At 35.9% G+C, this 23,658-nt stretch overlaps 2 protein-coding genes and 1 long non-coding RNA gene across 3 annotated transcripts; 1 reads left to right on the forward strand and 2 right to left on the reverse strand.

Annotated features, from left to right (window-relative positions):
• Nucleotides 1-117: 117 nt before the first annotated feature.
• Nucleotides 118-4,235, reverse strand: LOC122077213 (40S ribosomal protein S3-3-like). Its single transcript, XM_042643083.1, has 6 exons — nucleotides 4,073-4,235; nucleotides 3,841-3,988; nucleotides 3,559-3,730; nucleotides 1,122-1,176; nucleotides 886-1,017; nucleotides 118-404 (listed from the first exon to the last, which is right to left on the reverse strand). The coding sequence occupies exons 1-6, from the start codon at nucleotides 4,100-4,102 to the stop codon at nucleotides 237-239; spliced, it is 705 nt and encodes a 234-aa protein (XP_042499017.1). The 5' UTR covers nucleotides 4,103-4,235; the 3' UTR covers nucleotides 118-236.
• Nucleotides 4,236-14,416: 10,181 nt separating this feature from the next.
• LOC122075681 (protein ELF4-LIKE 4-like) lies at nucleotides 14,417-16,217 on the reverse strand. Its single transcript, XM_042640809.1, has 2 exons — nucleotides 16,004-16,217; nucleotides 14,417-15,014 (listed from the first exon to the last, which is right to left on the reverse strand). The coding sequence occupies exon 2, from the start codon at nucleotides 14,992-14,994 to the stop codon at nucleotides 14,650-14,652; it is 345 nt and encodes a 114-aa protein (XP_042496743.1). The 5' UTR covers nucleotides 14,995-15,014; nucleotides 16,004-16,217; the 3' UTR covers nucleotides 14,417-14,649.
• A 4,898-nt stretch (nucleotides 16,218-21,115) lies between these two features.
• On the forward strand, nucleotides 21,116-22,545 carry LOC122075502. The gene is made up of 2 exons (XR_006139267.1): nucleotides 21,116-21,283; nucleotides 21,402-22,545. It is a non-coding gene; the product is annotated as an uncharacterized LOC122075502 (long non-coding RNA).
• The last annotated feature ends 1,113 nt before the right edge of the window (nucleotides 22,546-23,658 follow it).

Raw genomic sequence — 23,658 nt, forward strand, 5'->3', positions numbered from 1 at the left:
CATACACATGACAAACCATAAAACACTAGGGAAAAAATTGAAAGAGTGAACAGCCGAGAAAGAAAAAAAAAAAAAAGCAGACTAATGGTTCTCCTCTCCTTATTTCCAACATCAGAATAACAAAATATCAGCTTCCATTAAAATAATCAAAAGATAAAGCCAAAATCCTTTATGTACTACTCTGACAAAGAAATTACACCGCAAGACTTGTTTGGACCAACAGCTACAGCCCCATCTCAAGCCACAGCAATTTCCATCTCGGGAGCAAGCATTGCCGGCCTCCCATATTCCTCTTCTTCCTTTGGTGGGTGGATGGTGACCAGATCAGGCAATGGTGTTGTGGGCCCCTGCTTGCCCTTGGGATCCCAGTCCAGCATTATCTTCACCTTGATGCCCAAAACACCCTATAGCAACAAATATTAACAGAACAGGAAATCAGTTTAAAAAAGCCCAAGGATCAGGTTTAAAAACCCAGATTCAGCCTGGAAAACCTAGATTCGGCCTGCAGATCCCTAACCCTACCAATTCAGTTGGAATCGATCCGATCCAGATCGGCCTAATTTATATCTCAGCTAAGCATCCAAAGAATAACAATTGGGAGGCTTTTAATTTTAAGAGTGGGTATGAAATTTAAATTATTCTACCACAGTACTAGAGATCAAGGACAGCACAGTCCTTTAGACATTTCCAAAAGAAAAACAAATCAAACAATTATATTGCTTTGTAATTCTTTATTAAGAATATGGGGATACTAATGAAAAGTTTCTAATGATAAATTACAACAGTACTCGCAACAAAGAAAGGGAAGAGCGAGACACCACAACCGGTTTTTAATACATCAAGCAAACTAACAAATGCGAAGGAAACCGAGGCTAGAAAACCAACCTGTCTGAGAAGAACATGCCTCACAGCTGAATCAATATATTCATTGACAGGCTGACCAGAGGATATCATGTATCCATCCTTAAACTTCATGGACTTGGCACGCTGAGCTCTAAGCTTCCCACTAACAATCACCTGTAAGTAGTCACAATTAAGCCCAACTCAAATGGCCAATAATTATATCAAACAAAAAAGGAGTAGTGGCACATGGGAGGTAGGAGAGTTATTCTGAAACAAACCTCACAGCCCTTCGCTCCACTTTCCATTATAAATCTCAGGACACCATAGCAGGCCCTGTAACAAAAAGAGACCATTAACATAAGTAACATCCAACAGAACGTACTCCTATCTGCATAGGATATCTAATAGAAGCATTCAGAAGTAAAAATTAAGAAAAGAACGAAGAGGAAGACCCTTGAATTTTTTATTTTTTTTTTGGGATAGGGGTTTACTATCCAGGCACCACATTCACATACTGCATAAATCACACTTTATATTCACATAGCTCCCGACTAGGGTCAAAGACTGAGGAGAAAATGTAGAACACCATAAAGCAATCAGATTTGAACTTCAAAATAATGAAAACAACTTCTCAACATGAAATGAATAATTCAACACAGTTAATTAAACTATGAACCTCAATATATGGGAATAAGTTCCATAGTAGGGCTAGGCTAGAGTTTTCTCAAGGAGATGCAATTTCGGAGAAAAGTCCGCTATGTAGCTATCCCTGAGCTTATATGAAAATGCAAAAAGCACCATTCATCAATAATATGGCTAGGAGACGCATGTTCAATATAGTCATCTTCCGACACAAATTTGGTACCCAAATCAACCCATTTGCTTTAAAGATGACTGACAATAATTTTCATTCATTCAGAGGGTCCAGTACTCCAGTCCAAACCAAGTCATAACCAGTACTAGAATATCTAACAAAAAATAAATAACTAGGACGTAAACAAAAGAGCAAGATTTACATAAAAATAAATAAATAAAAGAGCGAAGTCCACATGCAAAAGAATTCAATACAGCTAATCAAACTATAAGCCTCAATATACGGGAATAAGTTCCATAGTAGGCTAGGCTAGAGTTTGAACAAAGAGATGCAATTTTGGAAAAAAGGTCTACTATGTAGCAACCTTGAGCATATATGAAAATGCAATAAGCACCTTTCATCAATAAAATGGCTAAGAGAAGCATGTTCAATATAGTCATCTTCCGACACAAATTTGGCACCCAAATCAACCCATTTGCTTTAAAGATGACTTTTTCATTCAGAGGGTCCAGTACTCCAGTTCAAACCAAGTCATAACCAGTTCTAGAATATCTAACAAATCGTAAATAACTACGATGTAAAAAAAAAGAGAGAGATCTACATGCAGAAGAATTCAATACTTTTAATTAAACCATTAACCTCAATATAGGGGAATAAGTACCATACTAGGCTATGCTAGGGCTTGCTCAAAAGAAATTTAATTTTTTGAAGAAAAGTCGGCTATGTAGCTATCCCTGAGCTCATATGAATTGCAGTAAGCACCATTCATCAATAAAATGGCTAGGAGAAGCATGGTCAATCTAGTCATCTTCCGACACAAATTAGGCACCCAAATCAACCCATTTGCTTTAAAGATGACTGACAGATTGTAAACGGTATTTGAAGAAAGCACATTCACAATTCGTTAGCTTGTACCCTCCCAGAAGCTACCACATGAAAACCATGGTCATTTCCTGAGGATGTTGATTCGGAGAAGTACGTTGATTTAGTCATCTTCCGACACAAAATTGGCAAAATAAAGTAATAAACTACCAATCTGCTTTATCAATGACAACAAACATAAATAACAACAAAAAGTTAATAGAAGGAACAAAGAAAACATGAAGCACATTCAAGGTGAAAACTCATTAGAACTTTTGATTCCTCATAGATGGCAGAGGTCAAATAGAATTGACAACAGATAATGGATAAGTCCTAAATTTTTAAGGACCAGTAATAATATCCCAGTAAGATGGACTACATCTATCTTGTGATAAGACAGAAGGAAGCATGGACGATCACATTTTGGGACACAATTTAGGCCTCAGTTGTTTCCCAATAAATTACCTTCCAAATGCAAATTTTCCTCTACATTTTGCTTTACACTGCCTGCTTCAATCACGATGAAATAAGATCCATCCAACAATGAAAGACTGTCTTGCTGCCTAAGGGAAACTAACTCCAACCTAAGTACATGAGTACATGTTAAAAGAATATGCCTTTCATGATTACATTAAGAGAACAATATACTTTGTTCCTTGGCACTCAAACCATGTAAGGCCGACTGAATATAGTCACCCTCAGACACGAGATTGACATGAGAAACCAACCTCGCTGTAAAGATGACAATAATAGATAGAAGAAAATACACCAACCATGAAAAAGAAAAGCACTACAACTACTAATCCTTTTCCCAATTAAATGGGGTGTGCTACATGGATCCATGAGTAGGACTAAATCTACCGCCCCAACACCCTCCCCCAACGGGCAACAACAAACAAAAGAGGAAAATTGACAACAACGATGGATGTAAATAGAACTCGTAACATTGTGAATCGGCTAATCAGCGGGAAATAAGTGGGAAAAAAATGAGAAGTACCAAATATCTACTGCAACTCTGGAGACTGAGAAAGATTTGGTACCTTCTAACAGCAAGACCCCCCAGAAGCTTGTAGCGGAGAGACTCGGCCTGAGCAATGGCACAGAGCCCTCTGTTATTAACTTTTTCAGCATAAAGTTCCACACTGTTCTCAGGGAACTTGAATCGTTTCTGAACAACCGATGTGAGTTCCCTGATTCTTCTGCCCTTCTCGCCTAAAAATATCGTTTAGAACATTAATAACCGAATCATGAGACCCAAAATCGCGGACACTAGAACTATGAAATGATTTATCATTGGAAAATTTAGAAAATCAGGCATTTACCGAGAACGTTCTGGGTACGAGTAGCCCTGATGATGATCTCTGTGCGCATAGGCGTAACCCTAACCTCAACACCCGAGTAGCCGTCCTCGGCAAGCTCTCTGGTAAGAACCTCGTTGAGCTCCGCGAAGAAAACTCCATCAGCAACGAACTACAACCAGAAATGAAAAATCAATACATAAAGAGAGAACCTTAAACACAAGGTGACCAAGTAGAAACAATAGAGTATGGAGACCTTTCGCTTTTTACTCATCTGAGTCGCCATTGTTGCAGAATCGATCTCAAATGAAGCAAGAACAGACGGATGCAAAACTGGTTATTAGCTGGGCTTGGCTCGATTTCTCTGCGGAGTGCAAACCCTAAAACCTACGAGCCTCGTGGGAAGCTGGATGATACTGCTGTATTACCTTTAAGAAGGGTTGGATCATGGATGTCGAAACCCTGATCCAACGATCAAGAGTTTGTGTTCTTTCTTCGGACGGTCCAGATTAATCTTATTTTGGTTTCTCATAAACCCCATTTCGCAAGACGTCGCTGCCTGTAAGCGTGACTCGCGTGGCCTTTGCGATGGTTAGATCATGGTTTGAGGAATCGGATCGGATCTAATAGGTAGGATTGGATCGGTTTTGGTCTTGACTCTTGATCGATCTCGATGCTTGGATGATATCATATCGGTGGACCGGTATGAACGAAGGGTAAAACAGTTCAAAATTGATTTAAAAAAAAAAAATGGGGTATTTCTATCCAATTCAAGCCGATCTGTATCAATATCAGCCTTAACCGATGTTTGAGAATATCAAGGCCGATCCATATCAATATCAAATCAGTATCGACCTTGACCAATCATATTCTTAATATCAAGCTCTCCAACCTTGGGTCAGATAGATGGGGTACAAGATGGATGGGATTCATGGGATTTTTTATTTCATAAGGGTAAGGCGATAATTTCACAGATAACATTTTAATTGTAGTAAAAGAGAAGAGGAACCAAGCACGTAGCACCCCCGGGGCAGGGTCTGCATATCTGGGGTGGGGGGTCTCAAAAACATGAGATCACAACTCAAGGCCAACCTTCGATGAAAGAGCAACAAACCACTAGAGCAACTCTGGTGTCACACACACTTAAACATGAACTATGTTACAGTCTCAAATATTAACAAATTATCTATCAAAATTATTTTATTTTTTTTGTAAGATCAAAATCTTTTTATGCCTATGTATACTATGTACTCAAAAAGTATTTTTCTATCAAGGACTGGGATTCGCTACCTGGTTTGGTCGTGTGGTCACTGCATCAGTGTAGAGACCAACCAAGTGAGGCACATAGGCATCCAACTAAGGGATAAGGTGATCTTTCCCCAACTTGACTGGGTGTAGAGGTGTGCAGCTAGGTAGTGTTATTTTCTCCAATTTCTAATTAGCAATGGAAATTCAAAAAATGCTAGTTCTAGTGCCCCAACACTACTTTGTTGTATTCCAATCCATGGATCAAGGTATTGGTATCATATCACTACATATCAATGTCAGTACCTGATATTAATACGATACATATAGGATCAAGAGTATTGATCAAAAAATTAGTAATATCAATGTTGGTGACATGTATTATATCGACATTGGTATTAGTGTCGATGATAACAATATGTATTGGAAAATACCAAACTGATAACTAAAAGGCTATACCATGGATATCGTGAAATAAATCTAAATAAAAAAAAAAAAACCAAGTGAATCTAGTTGTTTAAAACCACTTGGCATCAAATCCTTAGCTTTTTTTTTTTATTTCTAATCTTTAATCCTACTAAGCACTGCTAACCAATGGCCGGTTTACTAGGCACTAGTAGGGCCGAAAGCCACTTACTCCTACGCATAACACATTCACTCACCCAAATATGATAAAGTTCGATCCCACAACCTCCTCCCCTGGGCGTAAACTCTTCAAGTCGAAGAATATAAATATATCACACACTAAAGACACTTTTTTGTTAGAAATTAACAACACAGTAGAACAATTTGCAATAAAAAAACAAAAGAGAATCACACTTAACAACAAATAACAACATCCAAAACCTTATCCTAACTTAATGGGATTGCCTACATGGAGAGTTCAAGTAAGGATGAGCACGAGGATCTATGCAAAAGATTGATGGGTTATTGCTAATTATAATAAGTGCCGGTTGTCACCTTGATGCATCAATCTCTTCTTCTATCTTAAAAATAAACCACCGCCAGCAGATTCTTTGATTGATTTGCATTACCCTATAAATAAGTTCATCTTTTTCCATATGGAGCTAAAAAAGAAATACCATCGTTTGGATCTTCCACTTCCACATCATTTCTTTGGACTCAAAAGAATTCACCCCTAATTCAAACTTACCAGTCTATTGGCTTTGCTTGAGAAGTAAAATGGGAAATACAAATTGGTGCTTTTTAGAGCAACATTAAAACCATAGTCATAATAACTCCCATGACCAGAATAATAGAACCTCTCAAGCGCTATTTAAACCAGAAGTTCAAATCCACCCATCTTTAAACAATTGGCTCAAAACCCACCAATACCACAAAACTTATAGTTAGTTCTAATATAACTAAGACTTGCAATAAAACTCAAAATAGATGAAAAATTCTCTTTGATGTAATTAGTTCAAGAGGAAATTAAGTTATTCAAGTTTCTAACTCAACTCAACCTAACCTCATTTTCCCAACCAAATGGGGCTGGCCATACAAATTCTATTATTCCATTCAATTCTATTGAAGGTCATGTTTGTTGTCAATCCTTCGCTATTCTCTAAATATTTCTTGCAAAGTAATGCCAAAGAAAATCAACCTACAAAAGACTAAAATGATAGGATATTTGTAAATCTGAAATTACTGTAGAAAGTAAACTTCAGTCCTATTAAAACTTTTTACAATCATGATTCACTTAAAAAAATTCTTGATTTTCAACGGATAGTATATATATTATATTTATGAAAAGGAAAAACAAAATATTGAGGATAAAAAATTGAAAACATACAATATACCACAAAAGAGAATCACACACACACACACACACACAAATTTATGTAGTTTCAAATTTATAAGTGCCGTACAGTTTAATATGTTTCTTGAATATCATTCTGATACCAGTTTGGTAGGAATTAACAACACAACAGAACAACAATTTATAGAAGGAAACGAAAGAAAATCAAACCATATCATTTCATTTCCAAATAACAAAAACATCAATTGAAACTTATGGAACCAATTGAACATTTGAAATAGCGCAATAGGTGGGGATTTAAAATTTTCCTTTATTTTTGTATGATTTTTAATTGTAATTTTAGTAGATGATCAATTAACCAATTAGTTGTAAACTTTTACTTGTCTTTATCTTCTTAGTCATATATAAGACCAATGATCCCGCTTAGAAGAAATTTTTCTTCAACTCATTGTATTTTATCAATTGTGTCATGATGAGTTTCTAAAGTACCAAAAAAAGCTTTTTCGGTACCAAGAAGAGCTTTGTCATAGCAAGACTGCATACAACAAGTTGGACGATAATTATCTTTAGCTCAAGGATAATAGGGAATACAAAAGTGGAGTGAGTTAGCAATGGCATTAGCCAACCGTGGATTTACAAATTGCTGCTTTTATTTATCCTCATGCAAGTCATTCAATTGATGTTTTGTTGCAACTGCCCAAAATTAAAAGGGATTCAACTCTCCAAGTTACAACCCATGTATATATCATCTGTTTATCTATGCCAATAGCAAATCTGTCCGAGTCTAGAAAGAGAAGTAATTCCTTTGAGCTATGAACATAAAGCCATATCTCTGTGTGGGCCATATTAGTGGTAGTTAGGGGAACAACAGTACATGTCCCATCACTTATGGAGTTTGTTACTATATAAATAGAGTTAGTTAAATTGATTTTTTTTAATGAATTATTGGTTTGTTAACTACTAGCTAGACCAGCAGTGGGTGGAGTTTTAACTCTCTTGGCTCTCTCATTGATCATCTGTCTCTTTTTTTTTTTTTTTTTTTTTCTTTTACCACTTTACCTCCTTCAAAATTTTCATCGTATATGTCAGTCAATTGGGTAAAAAAATTTACAGTTTCGTTCAATTTTCTACATTCGTTTAAAGAAGGAAGAGATCTGTCTGGAAGCCGCAAGTGATTAAACCCCTGTTTCAATAACTAAAAATTTTCTTACAATTGTAAGAGACTGTATTGGAGATAGCAGGGTGGTGGTGTTGCTGTCATTTCACCTTGTAATAGTATAATTCTGGAACTTCAAGAAGAATTTTGCAGTTCATGAACTTGAAGCTTTCAGTGATTTGAAATTGCTTTCAACTTCTTTGTCCGCATTTGCTATAGCAATGGCTATTTGGTTCCTACTCTTCTGATCTTCAAAGGCATCTGCTATGTATGGGAGGATACCCTACAATGACTTGCTCTGTTTTAGTTTTTCTTCTCTCTCCACCATGAACTATACGTACACTTGGTGAGTGTTCCTGTGTCTGTGTGTTGTGTATATATTATTAGTCAACAGAACCAACCAGAGAAACACCTCTAGAGTGGGTGGGAAGGCATAGATCCTGATTTCTGGAATTTCTCTTTCAGTGGCTTCCTTGGGGATAGCAGAGCTCTCTCTCCACATACTCCTGTCTCAGTGTGCTTAATTCATCTCAAGGGTTCTCTCTTCTTCTCCCTTCTTTTATCTCTACTTGTTTCCTTATCATCCTTCACAGTTTTTGAACTTCCATAATATTCTTCTCTCAGTACTTTTATATGATATCTTCTTATTCCCTTCTTATCCTTCTCATCATCATCAACATAATCCAATGGAAGGATTAAAGCTTATGACTCTATAATCATGGGAGGTCAAGGAACTTCAGGGTACTGTTACTGGGAAGGGGTGGTGTCCCATTTTCAAATCCGAACGTCTCATACTTGAAGAGCTTCCATATATATCTTTCTAGCAGCAACTCACCAAGCTCTGCCGCTCAGACTTTAATCTCCATCGGTGGGGCCATTAACTACAGGGCTAGGGTCTTGGGTGGAAGCACTTGCACTAATGCTGGCTTCTACACAAGGGCAAGCACTAGGTAATGTTTGTTTTTTCATCACCCACTATTTTATGGGTTTTGGTCCATAGATTGTTAGAACCCAAAACCAATCCCACTTGTGTGTTCACAGCCAACCAAATTTACTATACTTAAGTGAATAGTGATTAAGCTTATTGTGTCTGGTGGAATAGATTACTAACCCTATTAAAAGTGGGGGAAAAAAAAAAAGGAGGAATAGACTATGAACCAAGAAAATAGAAATTGGGTTTCAGTGTGTTTCAAACCCATAATCTATTCAGAAAACACATACCCACTATCACAAACAACTTACTTTTCTCTAGCCCTAAAAGCAGCCCTAGTAGCTACGGACATCATATATTGGTCCTAACATAGCATTAAAGCATTCAACTTAGTCATAATAACCGATAATTCCAAAGACTATTAAACAATTCCCTTGGCCACCCTTTTGATTTACCTTGCACCAACTAAGCATGAAGATCCTCAAAATCCAGCCATGGTCCTACCAGTCTGTACCTTTCTTCCAATACCTGGAACAAACCTTGCATGAATGCTTATGACATTTGATGACAACATATTCCCTGAAAGATCACAAATCGATAAAACATAATAAAATTTTGATTGATACAACAAAACCTAGGCCCAACAGTTGTAATAAATGATTGAATCAACACAACCGTCACAAATTATGATTGGATGGTCCCCAATTGTAATATTTAGGTAATCATCAAGAAAAGCATAATAGACAAATGAATGGTAGGGAATGCAAAGGCGGGCATAGTACAAAGGAGAGGTTGGACATCCATTTGTAAATAATAGAATCTAAATGGCAGGGAAAATGTCGGTTTTGGAAAAACATTTATTTAGAAGGAAAAAAATAAAAATACATCATAACAACAGAAAATGGCAAATACTTGAAAAGAACTATAAAGCGCTGAGCAACATAAAGACTAACAAATTAACAAGCAAAGGAGGAGCCCAGAAGAATTTTGTGCATAATACAAGAGGTCCAACAAACCACAAGATATTTTGGTCGAATTTTTTATTTGAGGGTAGTTTTATACTTTCCTGATTGGGATTTTTTGATATATATTTGTAGTGAGGGTTTCTTTCTCTGAAATGCAAGCAATACTGAGAGGTGTAAGGACGAATGTTATAATCCTATTCTCCATTGATAGTGAAGCAAGATCTCATCTCACCGAGGACGTAGGCAATTTTGCTGAATCTCGTAAACTTATGTGCATTGTTTATTCTTATTTTTTCACTATCTTCGGCATCATTTTAGGGTTACGTTTCTACAATAAGATTTCATCTTTAACATGACATTGAGTGCACCACATATCCAAAGAAAAGAATTACAAGGTCCGTGAGTAATGCTTTTGTCTCTGTTCACAATCCTGAAGCTCCATAAGTTTTCCATGGCTGAAAGGGCACTCTACCCTTGACATAACTGGAGGCACCAACCTTCCCATCCTCATAAGTCCACTGCAAAGTACTTCTAAATGAATTTACTAAGAAAATAATACATTCAGTTCCTATATATGATAACATAACAAGGTTCCTATATACTCAAAAACACAATGGGTGCAATGAATTAGAAAATGAAACAAGCTCACCAAGGGACTGCCGACCCGGGTTACATGGATGGCTTAAAGGAAGAAATTGCAAAAGTTGCAAATGGGACCATGGTCAGATCAAAGGGCATCAGCGCTGCATTGCCATATATGTTGGGAAAGGGCCTAATATGGGACAGAGAAGACCCCTGCCAGTAAGATGGTCCATAAGTTGACATGCCTCCCTGGAACACAGAATCTCCTGAAATCAAAATTCAAAGAGAAGTGTTGCTCATTCAGAAAACTTTCTCAACTATACATATGAGCTATTATCAGGTGTCGACTGGTCACAATATTTGATTTTTTCGGATCAGCAACCGTCAATCACTACTCACTACCTTGCACCAAGAATGCTCTATTATTAGTCATTCGATGTTCTAACCCAATGTGTTTAATAATTGGTCATGCTGGTCTCAAGCTTCAATCGTCCATTCATCAAATCGGACCTATTAATGCGGGCCAACTTTTGACACTCCAATGAACGGGTGATGCTACCCATCACAAGTCTATTTTTAAAAGAAAGAATCACAAACTCTGGTGCTTGGTTGCTTTGAAGGTCCTAGACTGAGATATTGCTGAGGCCCAAGGAAGAAACAAGATTCCCTGTAGAGACAAGTTTCTCTTTTTCAACTAACCCAACCCTCATCTAGCGTGAAGGGAAAATACAAGTTTCCTGGAAGACAAACTTTTCTTTTTCAACCCTCCAATTATTCATGGGAAGGTGCTGTATTGTCAATAATGAATCAAGCTTCATCAAGATTTTTTTCCCTTGTTGGTGTAAGCCAGGTCAATTCTAAAGGACAAAGAAAACGTTAAAAGCCCCATTCTTCAATTATTCATGGGAAGGTGCGATATTAGGTCCAAAGCTTACATCTACCATGTGAATATAGGGCACCAGTGGACCCCACCTTCCTCATTTACCGAAAAAATTCAGTATATTTTAAGTTCTATCATCATAATAAATGGCATTGCTTGTTGATTCAGATTTCTTACTCCATTTGGGACCCTAAATAGTGAGTCAACTCAGCGAATTAAAAGAGTCAACCCAGGAAGTTGTGCAAATCAGAGAATGGTAAAAGTTTTATTCATTAAAAAAAAAAAAAACATGTTAAACAAAAGGGCAAAAAGTAAAATTACAATTTTTTTTCTACACTTGAGAATTGTTTGGAATAAAATTCCTTAATTACATTGTGAATGGATATTAAACTCTATCGAAATAATAAACGAACTAGAAAATAGTGCAATAATAGACAAGTCACGTAATTTACATAACATTTTGGCCTCTGAAAACAGAAAGGGTTTGACTCCATAAGGAATCCTCTTGAGTTATGTGAGTCACCCGATTCATTGAGTTGACTAGACCATGTCTTATGCACTAGGAGGAACATATCAACTCGACTCCTAATACTAAGTTGACTACCGAGTACGCAAGCTTTGGAAAATGGAGAAAAATATTGTTGGGTCTATTCTTTCTATGTGTCCAATAGGACTTTAATTACAACTACAAGAGAGGGAAAATGATTGTTCTAAGGCATTAGTTCCCCATAAATTGAATTTTTTTTCTTTTTTTCTTTTTTATAAATCTAGATTACCACTTAATGATCTATTTCCCCTATTTTCACTTGATTTTTAAACCTGTCTCTTATTAAGTACAAGTACCAAGATACAAGGGCTGAAATGACGCTTCCACCCCTATGAAATATAATAAATCATTCTCTATTGATGCCCATGTGTACCCCTCATTGATCCCCCTATTGAAATAGGGACTGCACAATCAGGAAGCATTCTTTTCTCCTAATTATTTAAGGGCAAAAGTTTATATGTACCACCGCGCATGGTGTATTATCACACAAAAACTGTATGATGGAGACAGTAAAAGGTTGAAATGATGAAAACCCCCCCTATTTGACGAAACATTCAATCACCACGTGGGATCATGCACTTCCACTTATTATTATTATATTATCTCTTTAACGAATTATGGCAAAAGAATCATAAAGCAACACCCTCAATTTGAGTAATATGGTAGCCTTCAGTTATATGAAAAAATATAATCAAAAAACAGTTACTTGTTTAGTTGGTTAGTGCCTTGCAATAGAATGCAAGCTCCTTCAAGGACATGGGTTCGACTGTCATGTCTTCCTTAAAAAAGCTTGAACAAATATAAATTAAGTTTAGGAGATTAACAAAAGAAAATTACCACCATCAAAACATGAGCCTAATAATTTCCTGGACCATTGAATAACAAGAGAGGGAAAAAAAAAAAATAGAACCTCAGAAGGAAAAGGATAACCATATGTGATGCAGTTCAATTCCTTCTCCAATAAAAACAAGAAAGGAAAGGGGAAAAAAAAAAAGTTAGGAGAACATTAAGTAGAAGAAAGGATAAGCATGATGAAGTTCAGTTCCATCTCCAAAAAGAACCATTGGGGCCCTGGTCATGTTGCTGTGGACCAGTGTTGATGAATGTCTCCCTCCTGGTACTGTTGTGTTTTGTTTTGAGCTACTTATGCTACTTTTTCTTTATATTATTAGGGAGAAGATTCTTTGAACAACCACAGAGGTAGGGTACCAATGATATCTGTCAAAATAGCATTATACATAGGAAGACCTAAATAATTTCATTTGATGAAGTGAGATACAGACAAAGAGGTGTTAGCATATCCTGACCGACAGCCTAGAGAACCTTTTCTCTTATTTTTCTTACAATCAAACTCGTCTACTGGTTACTGAGATTCAATCTAAATAAAGAAGGCTCACCCAAGATAGAGGTGTCAATCGGTTAGTTCTGGTATAGACTGCATAGAAACCAAGCTGTTAAGACAAAATTCAGATTGGGTCAGTTTCGATTTTAACTTGGTTTGGTTTGATCTTTTGACGGGTTAGTTTATCGGTTTATTTTGGATTCTTATCTGTTCAGTTGCGATTTTTCATACATACACATTAAAATAATGGGAAAACATGTTTTCTTTATAACTTTTTTAGGTTCTATTGGGTGTTTCTGATATTAATCGGTCCGATCCGGTCCTGTCCAGTCCAGTCCGATTCAAGTTGCTACAGGTTTTATGAAAACCCAAAACGAAGCCAAATTTATAAGGATTCAGTATGGTTTGATTTCCTGGTCGGTCCAACCGGTTTCCAACCGGGTTGGACTGGAAATTAACATCCCAGGAGATTGTCTTTGTTTAAAAACTCCAAAACAAAAAACAAAAAAGAGGTCAAAAAGCTCATCACTTCTAATCTGAGATTCTGGTCTTGTGATGAATGATTAAGAATCAAAAATATTATCTGAAGCTACATTCTTCAAACTGTACGAAAAGCATCTACAGGGGACCCACCACTAAGCCTTGTGGGTCATCACAGAAATGTGTTCTTTTCCCTCACACCCCCACCCCCCACTCCACCCCCCACCCAAACAGTCCACAACGGACAAAACCATGAACAGTAGTTTACATTTTTTAAGTAAGAAGGAAACAGAATAAGATCTGATTTTTATCAGGGATGACTTCAAGTTAAAGAAGCATGATAGCACCTACTTCACTCCTTTATGGTCTAGAAAGCGGATCAATTTAGACTGCGATGGGAAAAAGAAAACTATTAACCGAAAAAGGAGGAATTTCTATCACAGAAGAGAAGAATGAAAGAGAAGTGTCCTTTCTACCCAAAAAAAAAAAAAAAAAAAAAGAAAGAAAGAGAAGTGTCCCAGATCAGATTCCAAACTTTTTGACAAATCAAGGGAGCCAAGTCCAGAAAGTAAAAGGAAGAGCTCTCTGCTCTTAAATCTAGTTTGGGTTCATCAAAACTTAGATTTATTGGATTAAATGCATATAACTTAACAGTGATCGAACATCTGGGTAGGGAAATTCGCCTGGTTCCCACGAAAAATCAAAACAGAGGATAACACGAACTTGCTTAATTTCATCAATGGGCTAACAGAGTTACAGAGAATTACAATGATGAGATCTCTAGAACTTATTTCTAAAGATTAAATTTAGCTAGGAAGGAGAGTCCAGGATACAGATACAGATACAGATACAGATACAGAAGAGTTACTGAATCTAATGAAATCCTACAAGCGTTAATAATGGAAATGCTTCTATCCCACTTTGTAAATAATTGGTGCAGAGATCTCTATCCGGGCCTAATTCTCTTCTGGCCAAGCTTACCATCTGATTTCAATGTCCCACCAGAATCCCCCTCCGATGAAGCTTCCATGGATCTAGTGAAGGAGCTTGAAAGGTCTGAGTAGAGATCAACAACCCTCCTGATGTTGTTGTTAAGCTCCCTAATAAGACCCACATTTCGGCTCAAGTTGTCTGGAATCTTCGATTCGTGATTCTGGTTGATCTCGTTGATGAGCAATCTGTTCTGATCTAAGATGTTTTGGACTTGGACAAAGCTCTTCTGAAACGTCTGTAAGACCTTGCCATCAACTTGGGTCCCGTTGCCGAGGCCTGAAAATGTATCCCCCTCCATTTCCAAGTCAAAATTCAATCCTGCAACAGTAAGCAAAAGAGGAAAATGAGCAAGGACTAAAAAAATAAGATCAAAGAACCTCACTAAGAGACAAGCTTTATTAGTAGAATAGGCTTTTAATATGAACCCATCATCGACTCCTTATCTTCTGTCTCTGTACTTGTTAGGAGAAGGAGCAACTGGATAAGACTCCAGAAACATCTGGAACTTATTTGAAGGAATTTGTTGCATGACAAACAAGGTCTGGAGGAGAAATCATGGCTGCCATTTTTCTATTTCTTTTTTAAAAAGGGAACAGAGGGATCAAATACAAGCATGGGTTCTAATGATAAGATGTAAAAGCAGATCCCGTTTTCCATAAAAAGGAACCTTTTCCTTCCTGGCTCCATAATTTTTTTTGTAAAAGCTTCTATATGCAATGGCGAATCTCAACATTCAAAGACCCCCAAAAAAACCAGTCAATGTCACTAAACAGAGGAGAAAAGGAACAACTGCAAAAGAATAGGTTTTTCAGGAGGAACTGATGGATAACAGGAAAAGGGGCCAGTGGCAGCGAAAGAATCAGAATAAATCTTAGAATGAAAACATTAATCTAAAGTAAGCTTTTTTGATTCCCGGGGTGCTGCAGAAAACAAAGCACGGAATCGTTAACCTAAATGTTCAAGCCCATAGCTGCAGAACAAATTTCCCGATAAATGGAAAAAAGAAAAAATTTCAGATACCCCTTTGTGTCGAAACAATATACAGAGATCTGGCCAGAAGAGAACCCAAAAGAAGTTGCAGATAAATCGGAATTCACCGGAGAAGAAGAAGAAGAAGAAGAAGAACTAATCGATTGAAGTTAAAAACGAAAATCGACAGCAATCCTCTATCATTAAACCCGTTAAAAAATAAAGCCGTAAATTGAAATGCATCCACTTCCACTGACCTTATAAAAGCTTCATTTATTTCAGAAAAAGGAAACATAACAAAAAAGGAAGATATATTTTCTTCTCCCTGCTTCCCTTACCTCGGAAATCCGGGACATTTTTTCCGATTGAAAGAAAATTGCAGAGGCGAGAAATTCAAGATGAAGGAAAGAAAAGATCGGTGATATGGTCGAGTCTCCGGATACTGTACAGAGGCCCTGAAATCAGAAAAGTATATAGAAAGAGAATATGTAGATTTGACAGTCACACTCCGACCCCCAGTCCCCCCCACCCCCCTTTCTCTCTCTCTCTCTCTCTCTCTCTCGTCTCTCCCTCTCTTAAAAAGATCTCTCTCCTTTTCTCTCTCTCTCTCTCTCTCTCTCTCTCTCTCTTCATTTTCTAACATTTGGATCTCGATGCATTTATTATTTTGTTCCATTTATTCATTTACTCATTATTATTGACTTTTCCTCCTTCGAGTTTAGTACTTTAGTTAATGATCATCTTATGCGTTTCTTTTGTTATGGTTAAGTTAGTTTGAAAATTCGCCCCCAAAATTCTAGGAAACCACAAGATTACCCTTCCCGTCCCAAATTGTTAATAGTGTCAGTTTAGAACCGAAATGAACCGAATCGAACTGAAAAAAATTAGGTTTACCTCTGATTTTGGAAAATATATATATATTTTTTTTATATTGACTGGGAAAGAGAAGAGAAGTGAATAATTGTCAAAATGCTCAAACTCAAAACATCTTGATGAGCTTGGGCCTTTTGCAAACCACAACTTATCAGTTTTTTTGCATATCATAATGTTGATTCAAATAAAAAAAAATGTAAACAACCCAAAACTAAACCATATTGAATCTTATATCATGTGTTTTCGTTTGAGTTGTGTGAAGATGTTTACAATATGTTTTTTATTTTTTGTGAGAAAAACCTTCTAAAATTAAAGAAAAATATCGGTAACATCGTCACCACATACTTCCTATTATTACCTATTATGAGTTTCTTTATTGAATTGTGTAAGAACACTTGAAATATATCATATTTGACATTGTGGAAGTATATTTTCGTGAAATAATAATTTTCTTTTGTAAAAAGGTTTTTATTGGAGCAAAGGAAATTGCACGTCATACCTGTCCTACAAAAGTATCATCCATATGAAATTCATATTTTTAAAACAAGTGAAAAAATATTATGTGGGAAGAAAACTATACGCTAACGATGTGACAATTTCCCCCCCTTAAACCGAATTATCTAGACCATATACAAATTGAATGTAATTAAATATAAACATCAAATAAGAATCGAATAAAATTGAAACTGATTAGATTCGATTAAAGGTGATAAAAATTATTTATTTTCAATTTTTATATATTATTGATTCTCTAAAAACAAACCAAAATATAGAGACTGAACCAATTGATAACCTTGAAATGACCAACATACTACAATTGTTTTGCATTTCAAAGGGGTAAAAAAAAAAAAAAAAAAGCTGGGGAATTGGGGATTCGGGGAATTTCCACTTAATTTAATAAATAAATATGATCCGCCTTTGTACTATATTAAAGTATTTGGTAATCACTCAGAAGTAGTCACAAGACTCACAACTAACTTGAGGGTTCTTGTGTTTCATTTAAAAAAAAAAAAAAAGGTTATGGGTCCATGTGTCCTTATCAATGACGTACGAAAAGGGTTTGGTGGTGGAATTTTGTCTAGATTGACGTTTGTTTGTGATTATATGGCCAACTTGGACATAAGATGGGATCTTTATCCTATGGTGATCTCGTCACATTTGGAATATTTAAGGAGATAAATCTAAGAGAGAGAACAATATTTTATATTTTAATTTCGGGGAAAAAAATAAAAAATTCTTTTGTGCGCTATCTTCCATTCTACCTGTGGATCCACGCACACTCTCTCTCTTTAATAAAATTCTATTCCCTACCCTTTTATTGGTGAAAAACTACACTTTGGCATCATGACGGTAATTGTTTTTTGATATATAAGTTCAAATAATTATTGTGATCAAGTTTTCTTTCACCCACAAAGGATTATGATTTTATTGTCCTTGGATGTCATCAATTAGTGAAAGAAATTATGAACCTTTAACAAATAGGAAGAGTAAGGATGATCGTAGAAGCATGAGTATTTCTTCGTTCACATCAAAGAAATTTTTTTTTTTTTTGCTAATTGTTATACAATTAAGATTCAAATGATAATATGTGGAATCCACAAGACTTTCTCTTTTGGATTTGTAATCCTTAATCGTTTGACTCGGTAGATCACGATTTAAAAGTTCTATTACGTGCTCTTCTAATTGCCAAGAGGCAGAAGGTTTATTAGTCAGTATAGTTTAGAGGTTAACTCTAGATACACCTAATCGTGACACATGAAGCAGTGATTAGCAATTCTAATTATTAAATAGATAAAGAATATTTTAATTGGCTACATGTCAAATTTCATACTAAAAATTCAATCATATAAATCTATGTACAGGTGGTGCAAATAGTCTGGGTATGCAGGGTTTTTAATGTTGCGCTTTGGTATATATTTTAGATTGATAATACACTCCAATAAATCATACCAAACATAACAAGCTTAATTTTAAAATGTCCACTATACGATTCTAAACACTTTTAGAGTATACTTATATAATTCTTTCTCTTAACCACGATCTAGTTGAGATCTCTAAAAGGTAGGGCGTCCAATAACATAAAATATTAAGGTTGAGAATTTGAGATGACAAGTATACATTAAATAAATAGAGGGCCCAGGTGTTTAAGATCATGGGTGGAAGACTACAGCTACAATTGGTATGATATTGGATTGCATACCAATGCAACCTAAAAACCAACCAAACCTTTGGCCCCTTTAGCTCCACTTACCCTCAGCAGAAGCCGAGGTCGGGTTAGGATATGCTAGCCTAGGCCCAAACCGATCAGTTCAACCCAACGTAGTTCGATCTTTGACCTTGTTTGAGCCGGGTTGGCCCTGATTGATCCTAGTAATCCCTGTGTTTTTTTTTTTTTTTTTTTTTTTTTCCATTTCAAGGCAAGCCAGTTTGGGCTAGTCCTCTCTCTCTCTCTCTCTCTCTCTTGTTCTTTTATAAGAAAACCGTAGGTATGATATTATTATGTGTATATTATATATTTATATACAGGGTTGGGCCAACTCAGCTCCACCCAAGGTCTTAGCCTGGCCCATCATGGCCCAATCTTGGGCTTAGAAATCTCAACCCTGGCCTATTTTGGAGTTGAAAAGCTTAGCATAGGCCCTTCCGAGCGTAAGCAGGCTTTGCCTCACCAGCCAAACTTGCACTCATGTCCCCATATATTAACATTTTACCTTCTCCATAATCGAAGCTTTTTCAATGTTTTGTTTTGTCACTCAGCCTATTTTGTTAGGACTAGAACTTTCTGTATGATCAAATGGCATTAAAACCATATATTCAATAAAATTTTAGCATTATTTGACCTACTGTGTACATGTACAATTCAAAGATACCATCTATACTATCTATACCAATAAAATCATACTCATACATTTGATAAAAGATAAATAGAATGAGAACTATGTAAGGCCCTCTTTGGTATCATTTTTCTTTTTGACTTTTGTTCACGAAAATAGTTTTGACTACATTTGGTATCATTTATGGACCTTGTTTCTATTTAAAAAAAAAAAAAATTGATAAAATACAAAAACAAAAAAGAGATCAAGAGTCATTTATGTGTTTTGGCGAAAAATGATTTTCAATTATTTTTTCGCTGAACTTTAATGAATACGTCCATAAAATCTCATTATGGAGGGATAAAGTAGTCATTTTCTTTGTAACTAGAAATCCAAGCCCATTGTCCTCTCTTTTTAGTCCAAAGTGGAGAAAAAGAGTTAAAAGAAAGATGGATTAAGGGAATCTCTTCACCTATTTCTTCAAAAACCCATTCTGGCAATAGAGATACCAAACTATTTATCACCAAAAAATCATTTTTGTCAAGTAATTACCAAACCATTTTTATGTTTTGATAAAAAATGGTTTTCATTAATCATTTTTGTTAAATAGGTAAAAATTAAAATGAAAAATCATACCAAAGAGAGCCTAAGGTAATGTCTATATTTCTCCTACTCCCTTGAAAAATATCTTTGCCCTTTCCTTTAGAGAGAGAGAGAGAGAGAGAGAGAGAGAGAGAGAGAGAGAGAGAGAGAGAGATTTAATAACAAATTTGAGGTTGGAGACTATTGAGTAACATTTGTTTAGTCCAGAAAGTGAAATTGGATTAGGATCTTATAATGCTCAAAAATGGGTGAAATTAATTTAAACTAAAAACATTATAACAATATTCATATTGGCAGCTAAATCTCCCATTATGTTCATGTTGAGAAAAATTATTGTGGATTTTTCCAGAACACATTTAGTGAATTTGTATAAATATATCCATTAATAGAGCTAAAAATGTATTAGTTAGGTTTAACAACTCTTTATAAATAGATCCATTATAATGCACAAAAATGGGTTCAATGGATTTAAACTAAACATTATAACGATATTCATATTAATAGCTAAATCTCCCATTATGTAGATGTTGAGTTATTGTGGTTTTTTCTAGAACACATTTAGTGAATTTGTGTAAATAGATCTATTAATAGAATTAATAAAGTATTAGTTAGGTTTGACAAATCTTTATAAATAGATCCATTAATAGAACTAGTATATGTCTTTAGAGTATTACTTGCATGGTTGTATGCTAGCTTTTAGTTTTATTTATTTATTTATTTATTTATAGATTGCTTTCAATATTTTCTTTTACATAGGACACATTATTGATTTCTTTTACTTTTGCAGGATATTTATTTCTTTTTATAGGACAATATTCTAAGGTTGGTTTTTTTAAGGGTAAACTTCATTCCCCTCCCTTGAACTAAGGTGAAATATCAATTAGATTCACCACCTTTACGAAAATATAATTATCCTCCCCTTTAAAAAAAAGATACTATCTAACAGTCTCAACGGTTAGTTTTAGCTGTTAAGTCAAGTTAATGTTTTTTCATAATCCTTAAAATACATCCTATTTGTCTAATACCTAAGTTACCCTCACCTTAAGTGAAAACCCCTTTTTTATCGCCCTTTTACCTTTTCCCTCCGAAGACGGAGGAAGAAAGAGACGGAGGGTTGTCATTATCGTTATCGTTATCGTTATCGAAATCGGTCTTCTATCATGAGCTTTCTCACTTCCCTTCACCCCCAGCTCTCACTATCTTGTTCTTGTTCTTTCCTGACTGTAAATCCGAAGAGAATATCGATACTTGCATCGATTTCTCAACCAATAAATATAGAAATATCTTTATTGTCTTCACGATGATGTTTTGCTGACTGTCTTATTCCAGGTATTACTTTGATTTTTGCTGCTTGGTTTGAACTTTAATGGCTTCTCAACTTGTGAATTAATTGAAGAATTTCTCTTTGATTGGGTTTAAGAATAACTGCTTTTTTTGCTATGTACAGTTGAATTTGAGCTCTAATGGCGTCGAGGCAAGGGTTTAGATCGAAGAAATCGGTTTCGAAACTACACAGAGCTGTTAATTCTTTCCTTCTCTGCTCAGATACCACAGTGGGCTGAATGCGGCATATAATCTCATTGGTCGTCTGCTCGGATTTTATCCAATGTTCTTCACTAATAGATAATCGGGTTTGGGTTCCATGACGACGACGGCGACGACAAAGAGGATAGGTAAGATCCCTCTTCGTTTAAGGCACCTTCTGGCTGTGACAACCAAGCTTGAAGATCACCCATGCAATCAGAAGTTAAAGATACAGATTTTCCAATGAAAAACCCAGAAATCGTCACCGACACAATGGCCCTGCGACGGTTTTTGTCACCGGCGGGGGAACAGAATCGAAGCAGAAACATTTGGGAAGTTTAAAAAATAGCACGATTAGATGTAACGCTCATCAGAGTTCATCAGAAACATGTACGATAGAAACAGTAAGCGATCGAAAACGGTTTGTATTTCGGGAAATTTTTTTGGTTTTTTGACGGTAAGGAATCAATGGATGGATGGATATAGGTTGCAGACACGAAACGGCAGAAATGATTTTTGAGTTGTCGAGATTTGGGTTTGAAATTGGGGTAAACATGCTACTCTGATGGTTTTGGAACGATCTAAGGTGCCTTCAGAATTGTTAGAAGGACTGCTGTTTTCGAAACGCTTACACAGAACGACACGAAGCTCGCTCGCGCGCGCTTTCGCTTTTTCTCTCTCTCCACTGCTGATAATCTACCCATACAGCATATACAGTGAAAACAGGGAATGGAGAAACAGGTAAAGAAAGGGTTTTCACTTCTGATGAGGGTAGCTTAGGTATTAGACAAATAGGGGGATATTTTAGGGATTGTGAAAAAAATTAACTTGACTTAATAGTCAACTAACGGTTGGGACAGTTAGATAGGTTCTTTTTCTTATAGGAGAGGGTAATGATATTTTCGCAAAGATGGTGGGTTCAATTGATATTTCACCTTAGTTTAGGGGAGGGGAGTGAAGTTTACCATTTTTTTGAATGAAGAAAAAGGATCCACATTTGATATTTATTTTCTATTTATATGGGATTGTTTTTATTTTATCTTTGAATAGATTGGACTTTATTTTCATCTCAAGCTACCTACGTACTTCTCATGTAGTAGTTCATGGGATGTTATTTCTTTTAGACATTATATTTCTTGAATTGATCCAAATTGATTAAGGTAGTTCTATTCCATATATGTCCCTCTTGCACATTACACAACTCAAAGAAATTAGTGGCAATGTTGGTTACACCAAACTTCTCACAATACTTAAAAAAATGTTGTTGTTAGTGTATGAATTTATATAAGCAATTATGTTAGTAAATTTATAGATGCCATATTTATTATATGGGAAAAAAGAATGCTACCTCCTAATGTATTTTACACCTAGACACATGGGGAAGTGGAATCAGGTTGTGAAAAATGCCCATGCCTCCGCTTCACTTCTCCATGTGTGTGGACATAGGGTACACTAGGAGGTAGTATTCTTTAACCCTATTAAGTATCTTACAATAATTTATGGACAAAAGAAGAAGAAGAAGAAAATGAAGATAAACTTCTTTTTTATAATACCCAAAATTAAGATAAAATTTCACCAATGTTTATATTATGCTTTAAACATGTAGGACACATTTGGTTTTATATTCTAGGAAAAATGTTTCATAGACTTTCTTTTATTAGGGTTTAGATCTGCAGTCCACACCCAAAATGCATCTGGATTTGCTGTTCACTTTCATTGACCCATGAAGTGATCGACCCTTAAGAGTATTTTTTTTTTCACTATAAGGACAATTGTGCTCACGAAGATAAAGTAATACATGATACTTAAGGAGCATCAGGATCCTCTCCAACGCCCCCAACATGCATCAGATGGTTGGGAGGACCTAGGGTTGCATGCTCGGGTCCTCCCAACCGTCCAATGTGTATTAGGGCAATGGGCACATTGGAGAGGAGCAAGATCCTACTCAAGCGTGGGTATATCCCAACGATACTCAGACTTTGGAGACTTCCTGAGACCTAGTTCGTGCTTGACTAAAGACCTTTGTCTTGATCTAAAACAGATCTTACGGTAGCTAATCATACAAACTATTCTCTTACAGAAGTGATCACCAAGAGTAACACTCTTAGGACAGAAACACCCTTGTAAAATAGAAATGTTATCAAACTCATACTCAGTTTTCACTCCTACCCTAACAAAAA

The sequence above is a fragment of the Macadamia integrifolia genome, chromosome 4 (assembly GCF_013358625.1).
Source record: "Macadamia integrifolia cultivar HAES 741 chromosome 4, SCU_Mint_v3, whole genome shotgun sequence".
In the NCBI taxonomy this organism is placed as follows: Eukaryota; Viridiplantae; Streptophyta; class Magnoliopsida; order Proteales; family Proteaceae; genus Macadamia; species Macadamia integrifolia.

Excerpts from the sequence above, each read along its gene's own strand:
- LOC122077213 (XM_042643083.1), bottom strand. The coding sequence starts at position 4,102 with ATGGCGACTCAGATGAGTAAAAAGCGAAAG. Across the intron at positions 1,177-3,558 it reads GGGGGTCTTGCTGTTAGAAG|GGCCTGCTATGGTGTCCTGA; the intron begins GTACCAAATCTT and ends TTTTTGTTACAG. Across the intron at positions 1,018-1,121 it reads GTGGAGCGAAGGGCTGTGAG|GTGATTGTTAGTGGGAAGCT; the intron begins GTTTGTTTCAGA and ends GACTACTTACAG.
- LOC122075681 (XM_042640809.1), bottom strand. The coding sequence starts at position 14,994 with ATGGAGGGGGATACATTTTCAGGCCTCGGCAACGGGACCCAAGTTGAT.